This window comes from Lynx canadensis, chromosome C1 (genome assembly GCF_007474595.2).
Source record: "Lynx canadensis isolate LIC74 chromosome C1, mLynCan4.pri.v2, whole genome shotgun sequence".
Taxonomy (NCBI): Eukaryota; Metazoa; Chordata; class Mammalia; order Carnivora; family Felidae; genus Lynx; species Lynx canadensis.
The window spans coordinates 125376593-125399383 of record NC_044310.1 but is presented as its reverse complement, the minus strand read 5'-3'; the positions used below and the strand labels follow the sequence as shown (position 1 = coordinate 125399383).

Genomic DNA, 22791 nt, shown 5'->3' with positions numbered 1-22791 from the left:
TTGAGGATATCAAATTAGTCAAATTAGGAATACCAAAGTCATTTTTAATTAATTTTTATATGCGGATACTAAAGACTGTTTAATTTGCTCTGCTGTTTGTCATCTGAACAGTTAATCTAAAGCCAAGGCCACTGAACCTATAACTAACAGGGTATAAAATCTTTCACGCTCAGGGTTATTCCAGAGGTTTTCGAATCAAGTCCTCATGAACTTCAAACAAACTGCCTCTAGTTTAATTGACAGCATCTCTCTCTCTCAGGAAGATAAGCCCAAGTACCAACCCAACGTAGCAGCAGTGGAACTTACCAGTTGCCCAAACCCCAGAACTGACAAATACCCCAAACAGGAGACTGCCATTATAATGGAACAGCCTGCTCTCCAAGGCTGTACCTGGGTAGAGCCAAGAGGGTTAAGTCTCCTGATGCCACAGGAGGAGACAGTCAGGATGGTTCAGAGGGAAATCTTACAGGCAGAGATTCCTGCTTGGCTTCACCCAAGGAACATGTGTGCCGGTCCCTGGTAAGCAGGATTATTTTAACTGGGGAGAGGAAAGCCCAAAAATGGCTGTACAAGACACTGAGCAGATTCGCCCTGAGGGAATATCATTGGAGACATGACATTCCTCTTAGTCTTGTTTCCAAGCAAAATCCGATTTTAAAAGAAAACTGGCATCTAACTGAACTGAATTAATCAGAAGCTCACTTTCTTCCGCTTTCTCTTTTCAAGATTCTGCTTTTCTGCCAGGGACTTGATTGCTTGGATCCATGCATCAGCCATTCGCCGGATCCGGAGTCTCATCCACCGGAATTCTTCATGCTTTTTCATCATGCTGTAGAGAATATTAAAATCTGTACGGATTTCCGCCTAGAAACAGAAATTTAATAAAAAATGAACAGAAGATAAAAAGTCAGAAAGCATAATAGTTGTCATGATGTGACATTTGAAAACTTGAAAGAGATAGTCAATTAAATATAGGGCTTCAAAAGTGAGGCTTGTCTGCTGCACAGCTTTGCTTTAAGGCCCCAGGATTACAAATTAAAGGCCCCTGACTGCTGATATGCTGTAAGGGACATCATTAAAGAATTAGAAATTGAGAAAGGCAGCACAGTCATTGCAAAGCCCTGAGTTATATTAAAATGCCTTTTTATTTTATTTTTTTTTACAAATGGTATGCTTGATGTACCCTGAAATTCTCCACACCCGAATTTATCACCCCTTGGATCAACTGGGAGGCAGCAGACTCCAGGAAAAAGTAAAATCAATTCATAACAGGCTTGTTGGCATTATGGGGGTGCCAAAAAGCCTTCTTGTGTCCACAAAGTTAAGCAGGGGACAAATGCTCATCTTACAGTTTTGTCCCAGTCCCAAACAAACAAAAGTTCATTATTTTCTAAGGACTTTAAAGCCAGGAATACCATTTTCCTACCACAGCTAAATAAAATTTAAAATTCAGGGGGCACCTGGGTGGCTCAGTCGGTTAAGCACCCGACTTCGGCTCAGGTCATAATCTTGCAGTGTGTGAGTTCAAGCCCCGCTTCTGGCTGTGTGCTGACAGCTCAGAGCCTGGAACCTGCTTCGGATTCTGTGTCTCCCTCTCTCTCTGCCCCTCCCCCACTCATACTCTGTCTCTGTCTCTCTCTCTCAAAAATAAATAAACATTTAAAAAAATTTAAAAATAAATAAATAAAATTTAAAATTCAGGACAGAATAATTTAAAAGCCAGGAAGAACATTTTTCTAATGTAGTTGGATACAACCAGTGACTGAAACAACAGAAAAACAGTAACACTTGTATTTATTTCATCTAACATGTAGAACATGCTAACTCCCTCTCTCAAGAGTCATCACACTTCATTCTCAAAACTCACCTGATCCCTCCTTGACCCAGCCATCTCCCAAGATTCTCACGGTCTACAGCATGGGTCAGCAAACTGTGGCTTGGGGGCCAGATCCTCATCCTTCTTGCTGCCTATTTTGGTAACCTAAAGTTCCACTGGAACATGGCCATGCCTGCTCATTTATATCCTGTCTATGCTGCCCTCTGCACTCAAGGTCAGAACTAAGCCATTCCAACAGAGACCTTACAGCCTGGTAAGATGAACATATTTACCATCTGGTCTTTTTAAAAAAAATTTTTTTTAACGTTTATTTATTTTTGAGACAGGAAGAGACACAGCTTGAACAGGGGAGGGACAGAGAGAGGGAGACACAGAATCTGAAGCAGGCTCCAGACTCTGAGCTGTCAGCACAGAGCCCGACGCGGGGCTAGAACTCACAGACCGCGAGATCATGACCTGAGCCGAAGTCAGCCGCTTAACCGACTGAGCCACCCAGGCGCCCCTACCATCTGGTCTTTTACCGAAAAACTCCGCTGATCCCTGGTTTAAAGAATAAAGACTTAAGCTTTTGGGGTGGCACAGAAAACCTTTCACAGTCACTCGTGATCTTTTCAATCTCATCTTCCCCCAAACCATCTTCATCCAAACCCCTATGGCCTCGTCCACTGAACCATGCTCTACTCCCTGAAAACCAACTCTTGCACGTGCACCTTTCTGCTGCACATCAGATACACCTTCCTCTCCCTGATCTACTATGAACTCACTCATCATTTGGAATTCAGCTCTAAAGACACTGTCTCTTTGTGGACCCGTCCTAAGCTCTGAAGGCTAAGATCATCACTTCCACATTCATTTCCACCGGACTGTCATTCAGCATTCGCACAGGTGCGGACATTGTTTTCAACCATCACCTTCATTAGGTCACACAGCGCCCCCACATCTGGCACCAGGTCTTATTCCTATGGGTAGCATATCACTCAGGAACCCTCAGAGAATTGCTCAATAAACAGACACTACGGCTTAACTGATTTGACCATCCAAATTTGCACAGGGCTGCGGCTACAAGTTCTTCAGTTTACCATTATTTCAGGTTACAGTTGGCATTTCTAGAAGAGTTCACACATATTACTTAGCATCAGAACCACATTGTAAGCCTAGTTCCCAACATCCCAACTCACCAATGAATTATGATCAGCTTCTTCATAGGGATTTTTTGCTCTCCAAGGTAAATGAGGACACCAGTTTTCAACCTGAAAAATACATCGGAGACATTAAGTATGCTGGTTCACCTGGAAATGATTTCATGTATGAACAAAGCACCACGCACCCTTCCTGGCACATGGTGAGCACTACATTTAAGTGGTTATTACTACTATCAGTCAGACTTTCATGATTTCAGCTAGTAGTACAGAGACAGGTGCCCCTCAGACAAAACAATAATAGCAAAGGTCTTGTGGAGCCCACAGTCCACACTTTACATCTGTCCTTCAAAGTACTTCACAGTGACTGATTCCTTCACCGGGTAACCCTCAAGTGTCTCCACCAGAAGGAGAGGGGGTCTTACGGCAGAAAGGGACAAGACTGAGATTGCAGGGGAATGAGAATGGAAGGCAGGAATGATTCATTATCTGCTGTGGCATGTCTGGAAAGGAAACAGCAGGGCATTTTAGGCACGGAGCTCAATCTTTTATCTCAGAATTAGGAAAGCAGCTGATCGTTTAAGGCTAATTGATCAAGGCTTTCCCTCATTTTCTGGCTGTTCACTGCACACTATCTCATCTCAAGGAAGAAGATGGTAAAAACTATTGGAGAAAGAGATCAAAGGATAAAGGATTAAAAAAAAAAAACACCTCAGTAATCTTGTGAGAGCCATTCTAGAAGATGGACTGCTCTGTCAAATGCACAAAAGTTGAGAGAGTTGGGGGAAAGAGGAAAAGGTTTTACAGAAATTACTTCAAAAAGGTTATGGAAGAAAAGTAGGCAAAAATCACCATTTCTAATAAAAGAAAAAAGAGAACTGCACTGACTAATCTTGCTGGCCATACAATTCCAAGGTGGCACATTACCCACATACAAATATGCAGTGAGATTATTAAAGATGGCTAAGAAAGAGCCATGTAAAGTATTTTTTTCTACAATTTTTCTCTGGTGAGATGGACTTGTAGGAACAGAGCAAGTGGGCAGGGGGCACTCGGAGGGCCAGCGAGCAGGCAGGTACACGTACGGCCACTGCCTTGGAGGTCAGTGACACAGGCTCGGTCGGGATGGTCTGCCCTCCAGCCCTGGGTATGTTTTCAAATAAACACAGCAGTTTCCCTAATCTAGAAATTGCTCTTAATGCAAGGTGATTTTTACTATGACCAAAATAACTGGGTGATTTGCATAAAGCCATCTGCCGCTGCAAATGAAGTGAAAGCAGTAAGTGGAGGGGAACAAAGCTTGGGGGAGGGTGGAATCCCTGGATAGGAAAAGAGCAATATTCTCTTTTTTTTCTTGTGGCATAAAATTAGACTCTACCATATTTGTGAATGACTTCAGAGACTCAAAAGGACTCCCCAGGAGGAAAGCTGAAATGGCTTCTACTCATAAAATACGAAAATACTAGCTTGCCTTGGATGCCCGTGTCTAATTACGGAGACCTTACAGCAATATCACCAGGAGAAGCAATATCTGGAGCTCCACAAATGTGAAAAATGAGGCAAAATCAGCCGAAAAGCAGCCTGCAAGCAGATGAAGCCTCAGCTGGTCCCAGCAGCAGTGCAAACATCTGTACCTTGTATTCTTAGAGCAGAATGAATTATTTAATTCAAATTAAATTTTTGTAAATGCACTAAATAAAACATTGCTATGAAGCATATCTGCAACGTGAAGGCTTCGAATGGACCACAGCTAGCATTTTCCATTGTGAGAGCTTCGTCCTCATACAAGGATGACGAGCAACCAGAGCACAGATCTGAAGTCAGCCTCACACTAAGTCAGTCACAAAATGTTCACGGCAACACGTCAGGATAAAAAATTTCCCCACAAATAGCATAATAGGGAAAGATGAAACAAGACGATGAATAAAGAAAGTCAACCGAAAGGAGAGGGATTAGCGAGACGAGATACTGATAAAGGAGAACACATTCCCTCCTCACTCTTCCGTCCTAAAAAGAATCTTCCAAAACTCCCTCTGATGAAAATACTGTCCAAAGTGATCTTCTGAAATATGACTTCGCTACAGAATATTCAAAACTTTAATTCCTCTTTGAAACTGATCACCCATCTCACTTCTTGTTACTCTAAATCACTGGGTAATATTTTGCAAGGCTTCAAGGGCATCCCTGAAAGTGCAGAATATGGAGTCAGTGTATTGTAGCTTTTAGCAAGGCATCTTTCTGCTACATGTTCACTCGTAATGGAGGACAAACCAATCATGAACATCTTGACACCTAATGAAGATAGTGGGGTTTTAAGGTTGCTGTTTTTGTACACAGTGATAGGGTGACTGGCCAACAAAATAATTAAATTATACATAAACCTATTTCTCCATGGGGAGAAAAAAACACTTTCTTTTCCCCCTGAAACCTCAGAGGATTACCAAGATTGGAAGCAAGCCAGTACTGGCAATAACTCTAAGTACTGAAACAAACAGCCTTCAAATGAGCAACATTTTCCTAAATAAGAATGTCATTAATAACACTCAGGGAAAATCTTGCTCAAGGCTAATAACTCAACCTCCTAATCCCTAATTTTGTTTTCTGCCTGATTTACCTGGGGCCGTTTAAGGAGTCTAACCCCCTAGCAGGGCATCCTACCAAGAAAGCTGGACCCCAGCATGAGCCCACCGCTTTCCTGCTGTGGATGATTTCTAGTCCAAATCATTCTTACCAACTCTTCTGTTCTCAGAACCCTCAGGGCCTGCATCGGCCTGCTCCCTTTTCCCACCCATTCCTTTGGCCATACCTTTCTAACTGTGACCCTGGGGGCCCTCCCTGGGACAGGATTTTGTATTTGCCCTGGGAGCAGGAACGCAGGATGTGGCACTGTCCACTCCCACCCCTGCCTGGCTCCTGGGCACTGGGGGAGCTCTTCCTCACGCCCACTTCCAAGGATAGTCCGCAAATCACCACAGCACGTCTAAGAACTGAAAACCACCTGAGTTCATGGCAATAGGCACACAAAAATCAATAGAGGAGCCAAACCATTACTCAAATAACCTTCAATTTGAAGGCAAACTCCTTTCACAGAACCAATCTTTTTAGCACACTATCTTCAGGCCACAAAATGAAGAGGAAGGAAAAACAGAAAAAGACCAACCACGCTAGAAATTTGGAATGTTAAAATGTATTCCACAGAGAGGGACCTATCTATATATCACCTTTCTGGAATAAGGAGATACAAAATTAACTGATTTGATTTTTGACATGTCCCCTCCCAATGATGTAAAATTCTTTGACCTGAGAAGGTTTTGCAGCTTAATCACACACAATGTGAATAAAAACAAAGGCCCTCAACGGCTCAAGTAGGTCACGCTTACTATCAAGGTCTGTAGTAGAATGGACAATTCATTATACTTAAGAAAAAAGAAATTGCTGGTAGATACATTTACAACTCAAATTAGATTTTATATGTTTATTTTTTTAATGGTTACTTTTGAGAGAGAGAGAGATAGAGAAAATGAGCGGGGGAGGGGCAGAGAGAGAGAGAGAGGGAGAAACCAATCAGAAGCAGGCTCCAGGCTCTGAGCCATCAACACAGAACCGGACCTGGGGCTCGAACTCACAGACTGCCAGATCATGACCTGAGCCAAAGTTGGATGCTTAACCGACTGAGCCACCCAGGTGCCCCTTGAGTTAGATCTTCCAAGAGAGAAAAGAAGTAGTAAGATTACAGCAAAAACTAATAGGAGATTTAACACACAGATGCATGTATTTATGCATAACTGGTATAACTCTTTATAGTAACGTTCTACTCTTCTGAAAGAATAATGATGAGACACTGTTACAGCCTCTTCTCTTGTGATTAATGTGAAGTGTTTTGCTCTAATGGATCACTGACATATAGAATTTCATGCTGTATTTTTCAGATAGTAAGTGCAATCAAAATTAAATGAGAAAAGTGCATAAGAAAGGTGAGCTTATCTCTGGATGATGGTGTTATGGGTGCTTTTCATTTTCTTCTTTATGCTAATCTGCACACGATGATTTTTTATAATGAATGTTTATTAATAGAATAATTTTTAAAGGAATGACATTATACAAGCATACATTTACTGAAGGTTTATAATAAGTGAAGGTCTCTGGGGAAAGAAACAAATAAGCTAGCATGCATTACATCATTTGAACCCCTGAAGAGCCCTGTGACACAGGCACCATCACCAGGTTACATGTGAGGAAATCAAGGCTCCAAGGGGTTGGGGACTTCCAGAGGTAAGCTCACCAGTGAGCTGCAGGGGTGGGTGACGAATGCGGCCTGCCTCTCCCCTGACCGGGACACATTACAGCCATCCTTAAAGGTCATCCTTCATGGAGAACAGATAGCTGCTGAGTAGGGAAAGAGCCCTGAATGTGGAATTAGCCAAAATGAATTCTGCGCCCAGCTCTACCAACAACTAGCATATAACCTTAAACCACTTGGCTTCTAAGTGTTCTCAACTACAAAATCAAGGAGCTGGCTCCACTCACCTCTTGTAATCCGACTGATTAAACTCTAAGATCTGGAAAAGATAATTTTACATCATCCTATGGGGCCAGTTGATTATATATCTGAAGGATATAGTTGACCATGTATCTATTCATTTAATACACTGACTATACATATATAGGCACACACATATACATACATGCATTTGTCATACTGATGACATATCAAATCAAGTTACTCATTCAGATATATACTTAAAAAAAAAAAAGACTTCTCTATCCCACTCCCTACCCCACTCATTCCCCTTTCTCAAGTTTTAAAATGCCAATGAAAATGGTCAAAGATGTCTACACATCAATAAGTGGTTTAGCTCTCCAGACTGGTCCTCTGCATGAAACACCTGAGCCGATTAATATTTTGGCCATACTGTTTGTTCAAAATGGTTGTGTATGGGGGACAGGTGAGGGAATAAAGGATAAAAACAAAAGCTATACTGTCCTGGGAGCCAAGCACTAGGATAAGCACCTGATTACCTCATTTGGTCTTCAAATAATCCCTTGGGAAAGGCCGCTTATCATGCCAGATGAAGACACAGAACAGGAAGGACCCACAGCTGAGGACTGAGACGCCATCTGTCCTGCCCCAGAGCCTATATGCTTCATCCCCACGTGATGTGCACAGAAACCAGACCTCTGTGTCCTACACTCCCGCAAGCACGGTCTTCAATGTTAAAATATTATTGCCTAAATCTTTTATATAAAATCCTTCAAAACAAGTTTGCTCTGCTCCTACTGTGTGGCAAGTGCTATAAAAGCAATGAAAGCAGGAATGGCTCCCTGCTGGCAACTCTTGCCCCCAACGTCTGTTCTGTACAGCAAGAGTGATTGTTTTAAAGCCTAAATTGGATCACATCCTACGCTAACTCAAACCCTTCAGTGGCTTTCTCCTTGCACTTAGAATAAAACACAGAATTCATACTGAGATCCTATAGAATTTCACCTCAATCCTTACGTTGCCTGCCTCACTCCCCCTTCTCTACACATGAGACCATCCTGGCAAGTCCAAACAGAACATTCCTACCTCACACAGAGGTAGGAATCTTGCCAGATTCATGTGTATATATTGGGGGTGGGGGTGGGGGAAGGATACCCAGTTAAATCAGAATTTCAGATAATGATTTTTTTAAAATACAAGTATGTCCCATGTAGTCTTTGTCACCTACTTAGAGTTTTAAAAAAATTACTCTTTACCCAAAATTCAACTATCATTGAGTACCCTGTATTTTACCTGGTAACCCTCAGGACTTGGGCATTTGCTATTCTTTCCATCTGAAACACTCTTCCTTCCAGAGAGTTCCGTGTGTCAGTCCTTTACTTCCACACTATGCTCTAACTTCTCTTCAGAGAAGCCTTCCTGACCCACATACTTGGCCACTCTGTGTCCTTACTCTACTTTTTTTTTCCCCCTTGGAACACTCACTACTTGTGCAAATTATATTCACAGTTTGAGTGGTGAATAATTCAAAGACATGACTTGAGCACTAAAGATATTCACGAGGATATGCTTTTCCACATATGTGGCATTTCCCCATTTTCATCACTTCGTGAGAACCTTCCAACAATACAACCAAGGCAGGTGAGACAGGCTTTCCCTTGATCTCAGTGAAGAAGAACGAGATGGAAAGCTATAGGCAACATAGGTAGTTGTATCCAGGCAGGCAATGGAGCCTCATGTGTTTTCTAGAATACGGTACTATTGCCCCCTATCAAGGGAGGCAGGAATGTTTTCAGCAAAAAGTTCCAATGTGCAAGAGGGAGCCAAGGGCTGAGCAATCCAACATAGTTCTCTGGTGGTTAGGGAAGGGTAAGAACTTAAACCAAAGCTACAGTAAGTATTCCACGTGCCAAAAACTAGTAAGGTGCTAAAGACAGCATGTCATAGAGTTTCAAAAATCCACCCCAAATCACTGCAGGAGAAGCAGCGTCAATCTTCCTTCACACAGGAGAGGCAGCAAATGAATTCCTCTGCAGCCAACCACACGGAGATGCACTGACATGCTTCCTATGACCAACCAGCTGTCCCCAGGCATGCTTCCTGCTGTGCAAGGCCCAGTGGCAAACTGGACCCACTGGGCTGCATCACACTTTGATAGCCAAAGGCACCCAATTTACACAAGTAGTCACATTCTAAACACGGGGAGAGTTCCTCTTCTCTGTTCATGGGCAATTTTGCCTGAGGCATAGTTCCAGGCAAATAATGCTAAAGTGACAGTGAGAATAAAACATGGGCAAAAAAGCTGTGTCTTCTAATAAAACTGGTCCATTCCATTCTAACCATCCAATCTGAACCCCTGCAACGCCTCATACGTCTAATATGAAAGAGTATTATCTTCAATTGTTAATAAGTGCTGGAAATACCCCTGGCTTCACATCTCAAACTTAATGTTTTAACAGATTTTCAATGCTACAAATTTCACATTTTTCTCAAGGTTAGAAAGTTGATAGCTGGGAGAAGTTAGAACAAATAAAACTTCTATTGCCTTTTTTTTAAAAAGCCTTTAAATAAAATATTTCTTTCAATAAATATGTATGCCAGACACCATTATTTCTGTGAACAAGAGACAAAAATCTCCCCAGAGATTAATTTCCACGCACTTGTTTTTAATAATGGATGTTAGGGGCTCCTGGGTGGCTCAGTCCGTTAAGCATCCGACTCCGGCTCAGGTCATGATCTTGCGGTTGGTGAGTTCAAGCTCCACGTCGGGCTCTGTGCTGACAGCTCAGAGCCTGGAGCTGGCTTCAGAATCTGTGTGTCTCTCTCTCTGTCTCTCTGCCCCTCCCCTGCTCATGCTCTGTCTCTGTCTCTCAAAAAATAAATAAATGTTAAAAAAAATTAAAAAATAAATAAATAATGGATGTTGATGGTCACCCCAGGACCTTTAAACTTATTGTTGCCACTGCCCACTTAACACCTCTGCCAGACATGTGCACCTCTTACTCTCTCACCTCCTTCAAATTGGTCCTCAAATACCAACCTGTCATCTTCTCAGTAGGGCATTTCCCTACTGGTCTATCTAAAACTGACACCATCAGAGCACCTGGCTCGTGTCAGTCGGTAGAGCATGTGACTCTTGATCTTGGCGTTGTAAGTTCGAGCCCCACGATGGGTGTAGAGATTACTTAAAAATAAAACCTTAAAAAAATAAAATAAAACTGACACCATCATTCCTCGTAAGCACTTCTTAGTACCCTCTCCTGTCTTATTTTTCTCTACGTCACTTATTGCAATCTAAAAGATATATATTTTACTTTTGCTTTTGGCTGTCTTCCCCTATAAAACATAACCTTAATGAGGAATGTTCACCTTTCTGTTCATTGTTATATCCGCCAGCACCCAGCAAAACCCGAGAGCAATGAAGGCTTCTGGCACCCAAACTGTGCTCTCCTACTAACAGGAATGAGTGATTCTTGAAGAAGTGGCCAATTTCAGGTCTAGGGTAGAAATTGTGTAGGATGAATCTGGAAGATTTTGTCATACTAGATAAATAAAAACTATTAGAAACCATCAGAGTCATGTCAAAAGGATTCAGAAGACAATATTAATTGGCTCCCGTTGGCCAAAGAAAGGGCAGTTTGAGAGCCAGTAAGAAAATAATTGGAATAGATTGAACATATCAAGTATGTTTTAATCAATGACTTCATAATGATAAAACCAAAAAGCATACAAACAAAATACTGGCCCAATGGAAGATGTTAGTAAACCAAGAGAGACACAATGGTTCCTATGAGAGCTGCCTCTCCTGGCAACTACATACTAGAGGAGGGGTCACCTCTCCTCATCAAGTATTCCTGGTATATTAAGAAGGAACCCCTAATGAATTAATGAACCCAGGTGCCAATCATCAACAGGTGCTAACATCATAAAAACAGAGACACTGGGCACTGCATGCCTCCTGAGAGAAGTAGACAATACCATCCATGGAGAAGTTTTGCAAAAAAAAAAAAAAAAAAATTAAGTCTGACTCTGATCAGGTCTCAGACCTACCTATCAATTTACAGGAAATAAAATGGGGAAAGAACCTGATTATACAATGACACAAGGATGTAATCATCAGAATTCAGAGTATAACAAACTAAGACAAATGAAGAAGTTTCTTAAAAACAAAACAAACAAACAGAAAAAAAAGGGGGTGGGGAAAGAGATGGAAGGAAACCTAAAATTAAAAAGAGACTTTAGAGACACCAACAATTCTAATGTATGCTCACTGCTTGAAACCCAGTTCAAATAAATAACCTTTAATTTACAAGACTGCCTAGAAAATGCAAACACTAACCTGGGACTATATGATATTAAGGAATTATGTTAATTTTAGATATAAGATGGTATTATTATCAGTTACACTGGGAGTAGATTCAGGATTTCAAGGAGTCTTAAAGATGCATTTTGAAACATTCAAAGATCCTAAGACCTTTGGATTTGCTTCAAAATAATGGAACCAGCGGAGGGAGTAAATGAAATTGGCCATGAATTGACAACTGCTGAACTGACTCATAGGTACATGGGACTTTGTTATACTCTTCTCTTTGGTATGTTTGAAATTTTCCACATTAAAAAAGTTCAAAACATAAAAATTTTACAGTGATTTTATTGGCATGCAATTGAAATGGCAAGAGACAGTATTGAAAAGTTGGCAAAACACAAATTGGAGGCGACTGCACTGAAGCCCTGTCTGACACATGGGTTTCAAGGAAGGAGCCAAGGGGTGTTGGTGTGAGGTTTGCCAGTCTTGGAATTTTCCCTTCTAATTTTTGTTAAGGCGGCAGGCAGAGCAAGAATTCTAAGCACAAATGATGTCGTATGTGAAACTTACCAACAGGAGGCGTCACCAAGAAGATAAGCCTGGAGGACTGTGGGGGAGTCTGAGCCCACAGAACCAACAGATCCGTTAGGGTGACTGACAAACACTGAGCTGTAGACTCAGGAACTGTTTTAAAAAAATCAATTTTCTAAGGATGCGTTAGAATTCAGGTAATAAGAGCAGCGAAAACACACGGATGAAAAAGGTACCAGTAAAGGCTGAGCTCAAAAAGTAGAAAGAAGATCATAAATTTCTGCCACCTGCTTTACTGCCAAGAAATATTATCTCACAGAAAGGGGATTCCCCATCTCAAATGGTTACATGTTTAAAAGGTATGTGTTGGTTTTCTCAGGCAACAGTCTAGTGATATTTTTAAAGAACTCCCTGACCTGTCCCAAAATGTTACTTATGTTTTTTAATTCAGGTTTTCTCCCGCAACCGAAACAGTCAATTCTTCATCGCTGCCCACTCTGACAAATTAGTCTATGCAACACCATTTCTAAGTTATCTCTAGCAGCCAACACAGCCCATAAATCCAAATCATTGTACTGGTTATTAGGATTTCATTTCATGCTCGCATTCACAAACATTTAAGCTTTCAACCTTTGCTGTTGGGCATTAATCTTGGCATTAATCAAGGGATTAAGTACGCTGAATTTAAACTCAAGGTTAATAGCATACTCAGCCAATATTAGTTTTACATATTGCCAAGGGAAAACAGAAAGAGGCAAAGACCTTTCTGCCTGTTGTTTGTGAAATAGAAGACACAGATTGATGAGTAAGGCATGAAATTGCTTCTTTTGTTCCTTCATGAAGGAGTCTCACACACCTACATACACACACATACACACACACTCATTAGTCCAGCCCAAATTGGCATTTGAAGCAACAGGCTTCTATAAATCCTAAGATCCAGCCATCGATCGCTGGGTAATTTGCTTATTTCCGAGCAACTATACATGCAAAGGCAACATAAGTGTTTAAAAAAAAAAACAGCACAAACAAATTAAGAAGTCTAGAAGGGTATGATAGTTGCTAGTTGCTAGAATAACTGTGTAAAGAGAAGAAGAAAACTGTGTGGGTGTCAGGTATATCAGCATCATCTATCAATGTAATATCAAGAGAGGTAAAGAAATTCATTCTAAATTTCCTAAAATCTGTTAGCAGTAAAAGGCCCTGCAGAGAGCTAAGTTAATATACCTGAAACAATGACAGAGTAATTACTTTATAGAGCCTTGTCTCTATGAGGGGAATAGTTACATGGCTCACAAAAACAGATACAGAGAATAAACTGCCCGATGATCTGGAAATGCAAGGCTGCCTAATGAATCATTCATTCACTGTCACCACTAGGAATGGCTGAGCACCTGGTTTTCATGAGTTACATCCTCAGGAGAATCAGTGCTGTTTCTCCTTTTGAGGGAGGGTATCAAAATTTTGAGTATTCAAAAACTAGCAATGAAGATTCATTAATTCAAATTAGCTCAAATAGAGAGCCATATTTCAAACACAACAGGCTTGGAACATAGAAGTGAAAGCAAAGTCAAAGGTAGTAAATCACTTATTTACCTGAGTTCAGTTTTCCTTTGACATGAAGGGGCAACAGTAACATCAAGTGCAGAAACACTAAGCACTTGACCTCTCTGAGCCGCTCTGATTTGGCTATTACTCTGAGCGGGGGAGAGGTTTAAGTGAGGTTGTACATTTGAGGTGTCTGGCCTACAGTGGGGCTCAGTAATGTTTCATTCTTCTCCTAATGTCTTCCATCAAACAAGGGCAACACCAAACTCCTTACCACCACATCCAGTCCCTAGTCCACATAGCAAGCATCTGTGGGAATAATGTGGGGAAATATTGATGGTTGCACTTTCTGGGATTTACTAAGAAAGACGTGTAGACTGCAAGTTGGTGAGGGTACAAGCACAAGTTTACAGCCCCATAATTCAGTGGAAGTTGGCACATGGAGACGACCCAGGGGAAGAAAAATGAAGGCAGAGTGCCACCTCCTAGGACCGGGCTGAACCTCAAAGCCTCAATTCAACTGGTGACTGACCGTTGTTACTTCAAGTCCTTTTTTTATCTGTCAAAGCTCTGAGGTTAAACACAGAGATAGAAGCCAGAACTGGCTCTTCAAGAAGGATTAAGAGGAAAAGTCACTGGTACATCTGTTGATCAAGTAAACAAATCAAATGAAGATGTCTCTCTTAATTGTCCTTCCAATTCCAAGAGAAACCTGGCATATGATATGTGGTTAAATGAAGTAACAAAAAAAAGAAGGAAGGTTTCAAGAAAGCAAGAGGGAAAACAAAACAAAAGCCGAGACCAGAAACCAGATGCTGTCCAGGATTTTTAAAATACTAGCACAGAATTAACTGGCTTTAAAAACCACCTCTAGTCATTTCAGATTAACGACGGCAGGGACGCAATGTTCTTCCACAGGGCCAGCTCACAGCTCCAATGCAAACACAAGGGCCATATGCAGAGAGAAGTCACAGGGAATGGCTGAATTTCTACATTACCAGAAGTCAAAGGATCTAAAATTAAATTAGAATGATAAATTAGAACCAGAAATTGGTTCTAATTATAAAACAAAATCGAGCTCCCACATAAAATGTCCCCATAACTGAACGCAAATAATGACAATATCAAAACCCATAAAAGTGCCGACCATGTTTACTGAACGTCATCCATCTGCCCGGCTCTATTCTAACCATGTTACCATATACACTCAGGAATTCTCACGGTAGGATCCTTTAAAGACAAAGTTAAAATTACTACTTTTGAAAGGCAGTATTTGCCATCCAAGAGGCCACAGTGGTGAAATTCTTCTCCAGCTCTTAAAGAGTACCTATTAAGATGCTATGATAAAACGCATTTTTTTTTTTTTTTTTTAAAGGCCAGAGTTCCAAGGTTATTTTCAGACTTAAACTAAAAGGGTTTCCTGGTTCTCTCCTCAGGGAAATTCTCTCCACCCTGTCCTGGCTCCACCACCTGCCTCCATTCTTCCTCTTCCATTAGACTCTTAATGAATGCATACCATGGTGCCAAGAAAACTCCTTCTCACCAATTGCTGACATTCATTGAATATAAGGGAGGTTCAGTAAGTGCTCACTGAACTGAATTCAGCTGAACAAAAACAAAAGCCTGATCATCTGCATAAGAAGAGTGAGGTAAAGGTTAATAAAGCACCATTCCACACCTTGGAAAGGGAAAAAATAGTTACAGGTTCTGCAATGAAACACCTGGGCTCCAGTATTAAGACTACATTGGGGCGCCTGGGTGGCTCAGTCGGTTGAGCTCAGGTCATGATCCCTCGGTGCTTAAGTTCAAGCCCCACATCAGGTGTGCCACGGTCAGTGCAGAGACCACTCCTGATCCTCTGTCCCCCTGTCTCTGCCCCTCCCCTACTTACACTCTCTCAAAAAAAACCCAAAAAACCCAAAACAAAAAAACATTAAAAAAAGAATATATGTGGGGCGCCTAGGTGGCGCAGTCGGTTAAGCGTCCGACTTCAGCCAGGTCACGATCTCGCGGTCCGTGAGTTCAAGCCCCGCGTCGGGCTCTGGGCTGATGGCTCAGAGCCTGGAGCCTGTTTCCGATTCTGTGTCTCCCTCTCTCTCTGCCCCTCCCCCGTTCATGCTCTGTCTCTCTCTGTCCCAAAAATAAATAAACGTTGAAAAAAAAAATTGAAAAAAAAAAAAAAAAAGAATATATGATTCATCACATCTTTGCACAGCCCAGTCTGTCCCACACTCATCAGAACCTCACTTTTCTCTCACCTTATCGACATCCTTCCTTCACTGTGAGTTGGGTTGCATGGCAGTTTCAACGGAAGGGAACTGGGTCACCAATAATCTCAGTCCCTTTCCATCTGGACTGTTCTCCCACACCTTCCCAGCTCTGGCTCAGGAGATGGAGGGAAGGCTGACATAGGAGGTAATGCTCTACCTGTAACTCAGTAGCACACCCAACATGCAAACTCTCAGAAAGGCATGAAATTAGCCTCACCTGTCAATCAGGGAGCACAGCTGGACTCTGGCTGAATTCCATCAAGTGGAAAGAGGAAGGCAACTTTTGAAAATTAAACTGAATGAGGAACCTTTTCCTCAGGGCTAGAAAGGTGCTTCTAAATTGACTTCTCACTGGAGTACAGGTTCACCCAAGACCCCAGGCCTTACTCCTCTGGAGAAGGAGATGAGAAGGTGGGGCACAGGCCACCTCAGCCAAAAACATGCTCAAATGCTACAGAATTAATTTGCCGGCAGTCTGCTAATAGGAGCATCACACAACCAACTCTCTGGGCTTTTAATTTCCGAGAGGTATTTTAACTATCATTAGCTCTGAGGCTTCTTATGATGGCCATGGGGTGGCCATGGTGTGACCATGTTAAAAAAAAAAAGTCTCATGGGGTGGCCATGGTGTGACCATGTAAAAAAAAAGAAAAAAGGTCTCAGTGGATCTTAAAAAGGAAAGGGACATAAAGTAAAGAGACACATTGCACAGAATTCAGGGCCATAGGCCCTGTGGCAATACTGGTTTGGCCTCCATCCCCCAAAGCTGTTCCCTGTCACCCTGTGACACAGAAGAGAGGTGCCTGAGTCCCACATGAAAGACTATGTCATTTAGGCTCAAAACAGAGGCATTCTCCTAACTGTGTGGTAGCATCATGGAGCCGTTATTATGGCAATAGCACATGCAAGGGCACATCCTCTGAAATTAGACAGCACCCAGTTCACAAGCCCCTCGGGCTGCCTTTGTCCATGAACTGTGGAGGGGAAGCCAGCTTTTGATCCCCTACTCAGTTCTTCCCCTGTACTTGTCCCCATATGGTCTTGAATCTACCCCACCTCCACCATTTTCTCCAGGGTGACATGAGAATCATCAAAGCCTGGGACAAATTTCAGATGGTCTGTAAAATGTCCTGCAACACTTAAAAAAAAGAAAATAAGCTGCAATTTAAATTCAAGGGTAGAAATGGAAAAGAAGCTCAGATAAAAAGGTAAAAGGAAATAACTCAGCCTGTAAGCAAATTGCTAACTCAGCCAAAAAGCCCAGGAAAGGATGCTCAACATCATTGATCATCAATGAAATGCAAACCAGGGGCACCTGGGTGGCTTAGTCGGTTGAGCATCCCTTTCAGCTCAGGTCATGATTTCATGGTTCATGGGATCGAGCCCTGCATCAGTGTCTATGCTGACGGCATGGAGCCTGCTTGAGATGGTCTCTCTCCCTCTTTCTTTGCCCCTTCCCTGCACACACACTCACACACATACACACACTCTTGCGTGCACACACACTCTCAAAACAAATAAATAAACTTTAAAAATTTTTAAAAGAAAATGCAAACCAAAGCCACAATGAGTTACCACTTCACATCCATTAGCACGGTTACTTCAAAAAACAAAAAACAACAAGGGCTGGAAAGGATGTGAAGACACTAGAAGCCTCATGCCTTGCTGGTGGGAATGTAAAAGGAGCAACCACTTTGGAGAAGTGTCGTGGCTCCTCAATAAAATAAAAACAGAATTACCATATGATTCAGCCATTCCACTTCTGGATATACACCCCAAAAAACCGAAAGCAGGGTCTCAAAGACTGAGATGTACAGCCATGTTCATAGCAGCATTATTCACAATTGCTAGAAGGTAGAAGCAACCCAAATATCCATCAATGGATAAATGGATAAGCAAAATGTGGTATATAATATAATGTGGTATTATTCAGCTTTAAAAAAAGAAGGAAAGCCTAACATATGCTATAATATGACACGGATGAATCTTGAGTTCATGATGCGTAGATAAGGCACTCACAGAAAGGCAAATGCTGTATAATTACATGAATAATGAGAGTAGTCACAAGCAGAGTAGTCACAAGTCAAATTAGAATGGTTGTTTCCAGGGACAGGAGGAAGAGGGAATGGAGAGTCATTGTTTAATGGGTAGAGTTGCAGGTTTGCAAGATGACGTGTTCAGAAGGTGGATGGTGGTGATAGTTGCATCGTAATATGAATATCCTTAATTCCACTGACCTATACACTTAATGGTCAAGATGGCAAATTTTATGTTACATGTATTAGACTAGATTGTTTGTTTGTTTTTTACTTTGAGAGAGAGAGAGAGGGAGGAAGGGAGAGGGGCAGGGGGAGAGGGGGAGAATCTCAAGCAGGCTCAGCCTGGAGCCCCACATGGGGCTTGATCCCATGACCCTGGGATCATGACCTGAGACAAAACCAAGAGTCAGATGCTCAATCAGCTGAGCCATCCAGGTGCCCCTATTTTACTAGATTGTTTTTAACTGAGGAAAGAAAATGTAAATAGCTACATTAGCCCGGGTTTTTTTTTTTTTTTTCCCCTCAAGGGAAAAAAAATCACCCTATTAAAGAGCAGAGAACCTATTAAAGAAGGAAAAGACAGGTCCACCATGTAAAAACAATACACAAATTTCAGGCTGTACAACAGGCTCACCACTTACTTCCACACCCTGAAGCCAAAGAAGCAACTCACCTCACTGAGGTAAATAAAGAAAGAGCAGGTGGACCCATCCACTCCGTAGTCTGCGTAGCAGGGATCCGAGCGCCACATATCTTTCATCCACTGAAACAACAAGAGCCAGGTAAGGACATCTACAAGCAGACCGTGTTCGGTGGCCCTGTACATCCCATGACAGAGAAGGCTATGAAGGGCAAGGAGAAGTGAATGGCTCAGACTGGGGCCTGAGGTTCATTGTCAGTGAGCTGAGGTCAGGACAACAGATGCCCAGTTTCCAGATGATTCACAGGTAGACGCTGGCTTGAGCTGGGCCTTAGCAGAGGTGCTCACGGTGGAGGAAGGCCGTGAGACCACCAGGCAGTAAAGCCCAGGACAGGCAGTGGCCAGGCGAGTTTTATCAAGAGCAACTGCCTAATCAAAACCCCTTTCGCCCAGAGAGCTACAGTTGCATAAGCCACAGGACAGGTCCTGGAACAGACAGTGTGAATGAGAGCAGGCGTGCAAGGTGTGCATGGCATGTGTGAGTCCCACAGAGGAACCATGTTAATGCTTCTGGGGTTTGCGCTCACCATCCTAAGCATACACTGGAACCAAGACTTTTCTCTGAAAACTAGTGAGTAGGGCTGTGGTCTCCCTCAGGGCAGGCCATATAAAAAGAACTTTTAAAAAAAAAAATCCCAAGAGTGAAAGAGTGTCCAAATGTCTCAGGTTACTCAGCTGCAAATGCAAATGTGACATTTAAATCACAATCTGGAGACCTCGTGGCAGGGGGGCCTGGGGACTGGGGGAGAGGGAAGTTGGGCTCTATATAATGGCAGCTCCTTGTCAATGGCCCTTGAAGGATCACCTGCTGGAGGCTGGGAAAGCCAGGGGGAGGCAGCTTCAAAGACACAGCAGGAGCCCGAAGTGGCCCAGGCTCTTTCACTCTGACCAGTTAGAGCCATTGTGGACTGACCCCATGAAGTTGGCATAAGCACACAAGGGTTGTCATGGCCACAGCCCCAAACTGGCAGAATTGAGGCATCCCTTCGATAACTCCCTTAAAGGGCTTGCTTGCCATCTGTATTGCTGGGGAGTTAGAGAGAGGGGAGGGGAGGAGAGGAAGAGGGTGTTAGTGAAGACAAAAGGTGAAGGGAATGAATAGACATTACTTGGGCCTTACCTTGATTTTCCCCTCGCAGTGGGGGTAGCCATCCATAGGAGGCAATACACATTTTTCTTGAGCTCCATTAATGATATCTGTAAAGATGAAACAGAACAAAGGATACCATGAAGTTTATGAAACACAAACCTACCATCTTTGTAAGCAATGGGCAGGGAAAGAAACAGAAACAGGAAGTCTATACTGGGAGCCATGCTCTGACCTGTGGAAGCTCTCCAGCTGCCAATAGGTCCAGCTGGCCTGCAGTGAGGACCTGGCCCAAGAACAGCCCACCTGTAGGATGGCCAGAGACCTATGATGCATGTGGCCCAGCCTGAACGGGTGAGCTACACCAATCAGAGGGTTTGCTTGGAAATTTGCAACTTGGTAAGAGAAACCAAACAAGTGGAGAGCAGGAGATGAAGCCATGAGATTGGGAGGGACCACCAGAGCCATGTCAGGCTGTGCAGACAAACTGAGGTCAGGAATACCTTCGTGACATGTGCTTGAGCTGAGAAGCTGGCAAAAAATAGGCAAATAGAACAGTAGTATAGAGGAGGAGAAAGCCACCAGACACATCAGCAAGGTACAGCATCTTCTGGACGTGGTTCTTACATTTCTGCAAAGATCTCCTTATGCTTCAAATATTTCCTCACAGTAAACTCCCTTTCTATTAGCTAGCTCTAGGGGATTCCTATTCCTTTTGATGACAAGAGTCAGAACAAAAAAGAATGCCTTTAAAAAGCTTATGTTTAGTGGTGGACCACAGACAAACAAGTAAACCACTGAACAACAGTGTAATAGACATTATGTTGGGGCGGGCCAAGGAAGGACACCCACCCCAGTCTCTAGGGTCAAAGACGACTTCCTGGATCTAGTGACATCTTAGTGGAGATAAGAAGATGAAGCAGGAGTATGCCAGGTGAAGGGGCAAGGTAGAGATGGTGTTCAAGGAACAGGCTCCAAATGCAAGGACGCGCACTGAGTCGAATGCAGAAATGGGAGGTACTGAGTGGTCAGAAAGGAAATCAGGCAGGGCCCAAACCAGAAAGACTTCAAGCAAGCACCCTGATAAAGACTTTATTTATTTTTCAAGTGTTTATTTTTGAGAGAAAGAGAGAGATTGAGCGAGCGAGCAGGGGGAGGGGCAAAAAGAGAGGGGGGCAGAGGATCCAAAGTGGGCTCTGTGCTGACAGCAGACAGCCCATTGTGGGGCTGGAACTCATGAACCACAAGATCATAATATGAGCCAAAGTCAGATGCTTAGTGGACAGAGCCGCCCAGGCGTTCCTGCCCTGATAAAGACTTTAAGCTGAGGGAAGGGAAGGGCAGGGCACTGAAGGCTTCTAAGAAAGGAATAGTTAAGATCAGACTTATGTTTAGGAATGATCATTTTAGCTGGAAACTGGGACAGCTCTAAAACTACATGTTTCTCTTTGAGGACCAACTGTATTTTCCAGACACGTTTGGAAAATGTCACGATTACTTATGGCTGACAATTTTCTGTTCAAAGTACTAATGAGAAATTAGATCCCAAACTACAGTATTGTTTGACTGTGCTATTGAAACAATGTTGGTGGCTGCTGGGGCTAAAACAGAAATTGTACCTGTCCCTTGAAAATTAGTTCCTCTGACAGCCTGAAACAGATTCTTCACCTCTTGATTCAGTGTTCTCATCACCATTCCACCCGCCACCTGGATAACTACAGCATAAAATCAATACCCTCCTTCTCATGGACTGGAGGCAGCGTCATTTAGTAGTGAACATGGACGATACTTAGCTTGTCAGAGACTCTGTTTCTCTGTCTGTAGCACTGAAATAACTGTACCATTATTTCATCCAGCTCTTATTAAGTAAGTTAATATTTGTGCAAAGTCTAGTCTGGCACTCCCAACAGCTGACTCTCGCCACAGACCACAGTGAGTGCTTAAAAAGTTGGCATTCGCTACATAATTCCATGCCACTTATACTCTATCTAAGAAAGCAGTATTTCAAAAGCACAGATCTTCTAGAAACGCATTCTCTGTGTTTTTGAGATAAATGCAGGCTTGAGGTGGTACATCTCCCTATAGCTCTCCTCCTTTCTCACTTGTAAGGGGACAGCCAGCCTCAGAATCCACTAACAAATGCCTCACCAAAGGACAGAGGCACTTTTCAGTGACTACTTATCCTATTTTTGTCTCTGATTTTGCTTGGTAACATTTACCAAGCAAATAAATAGCACAGGATCCAAGACAGCAGAGTCTGAAACAGCTGGGGGTCAGGGCAATCAGACATTTAGAGGGATGATTACGGAGAAACTCCCCCCTTCTTTCACACACTATAAGCACTACACCAGTTCCAGACATCCAGAGCCAGAAATTATGGAAACTAGAGACTATAGAGTTAGAGGTATGGTACCATGCAGTGAACAGAAATCACCAGATGGTAACATAAACCAGTAAGTCCACGCAGGCCTGAAAGGAAAGCCTGGTTGCTGACAGCGTGGGTCCTTTCCATAAAGAGTTTCAAGGAATAACAATATGTTATGCCAAGGGTTGGCAAACCTTTTCTCCAAAGGACCAGAGAGTAAATATTTGAGGCTTGGCAGGCCATACTGTCTCTGCCACAACTATGCCACTGTGGATTATAACAGGAAAGCAACCACATATAATAGGAAAATGAATGGGCGTGGCTGTATTCCAATAAAACTTTGTTTTCAAAAACAGGCACAGACCCCTATATTTGCTACGCCAAGACAGTCACAAAATGAGGATCCTAGTTGCTGCAAAGATCTGATGAAATGACTTTTTTGAGGACTCCTGCAGACACTCCTCTGCCCCTACTCTTTCGCCACCTGGT

General features: G+C 42.7%; 1 protein-coding gene across 3 annotated transcripts in view; it reads right to left on the bottom strand.

Moving 5' to 3' along the window:
• MGAT5 (alpha-1,6-mannosylglycoprotein 6-beta-N-acetylglucosaminyltransferase) overlaps positions 1–22791 on the bottom strand; it is a 335910-nt gene that overhangs the window by 118811 nt on the left and 194308 nt on the right. For all 3 annotated transcript variants that reach the window (XM_030326467.1, XM_030326469.1, XM_030326468.1), the window contains 4 exons: positions 19971–20047; positions 18824–18913; positions 3016–3087; positions 703–864 (listed from right to left, as the gene is read on the bottom strand). In XM_030326467.1, coding sequence (XP_030182327.1) covers positions 703–864; positions 3016–3087; positions 18824–18913; positions 19971–20047 — 401 coding nt within the window. The remainder of the gene's footprint in view (positions 1–702; positions 865–3015; positions 3088–18823; positions 18914–19970; positions 20048–22791) is intronic.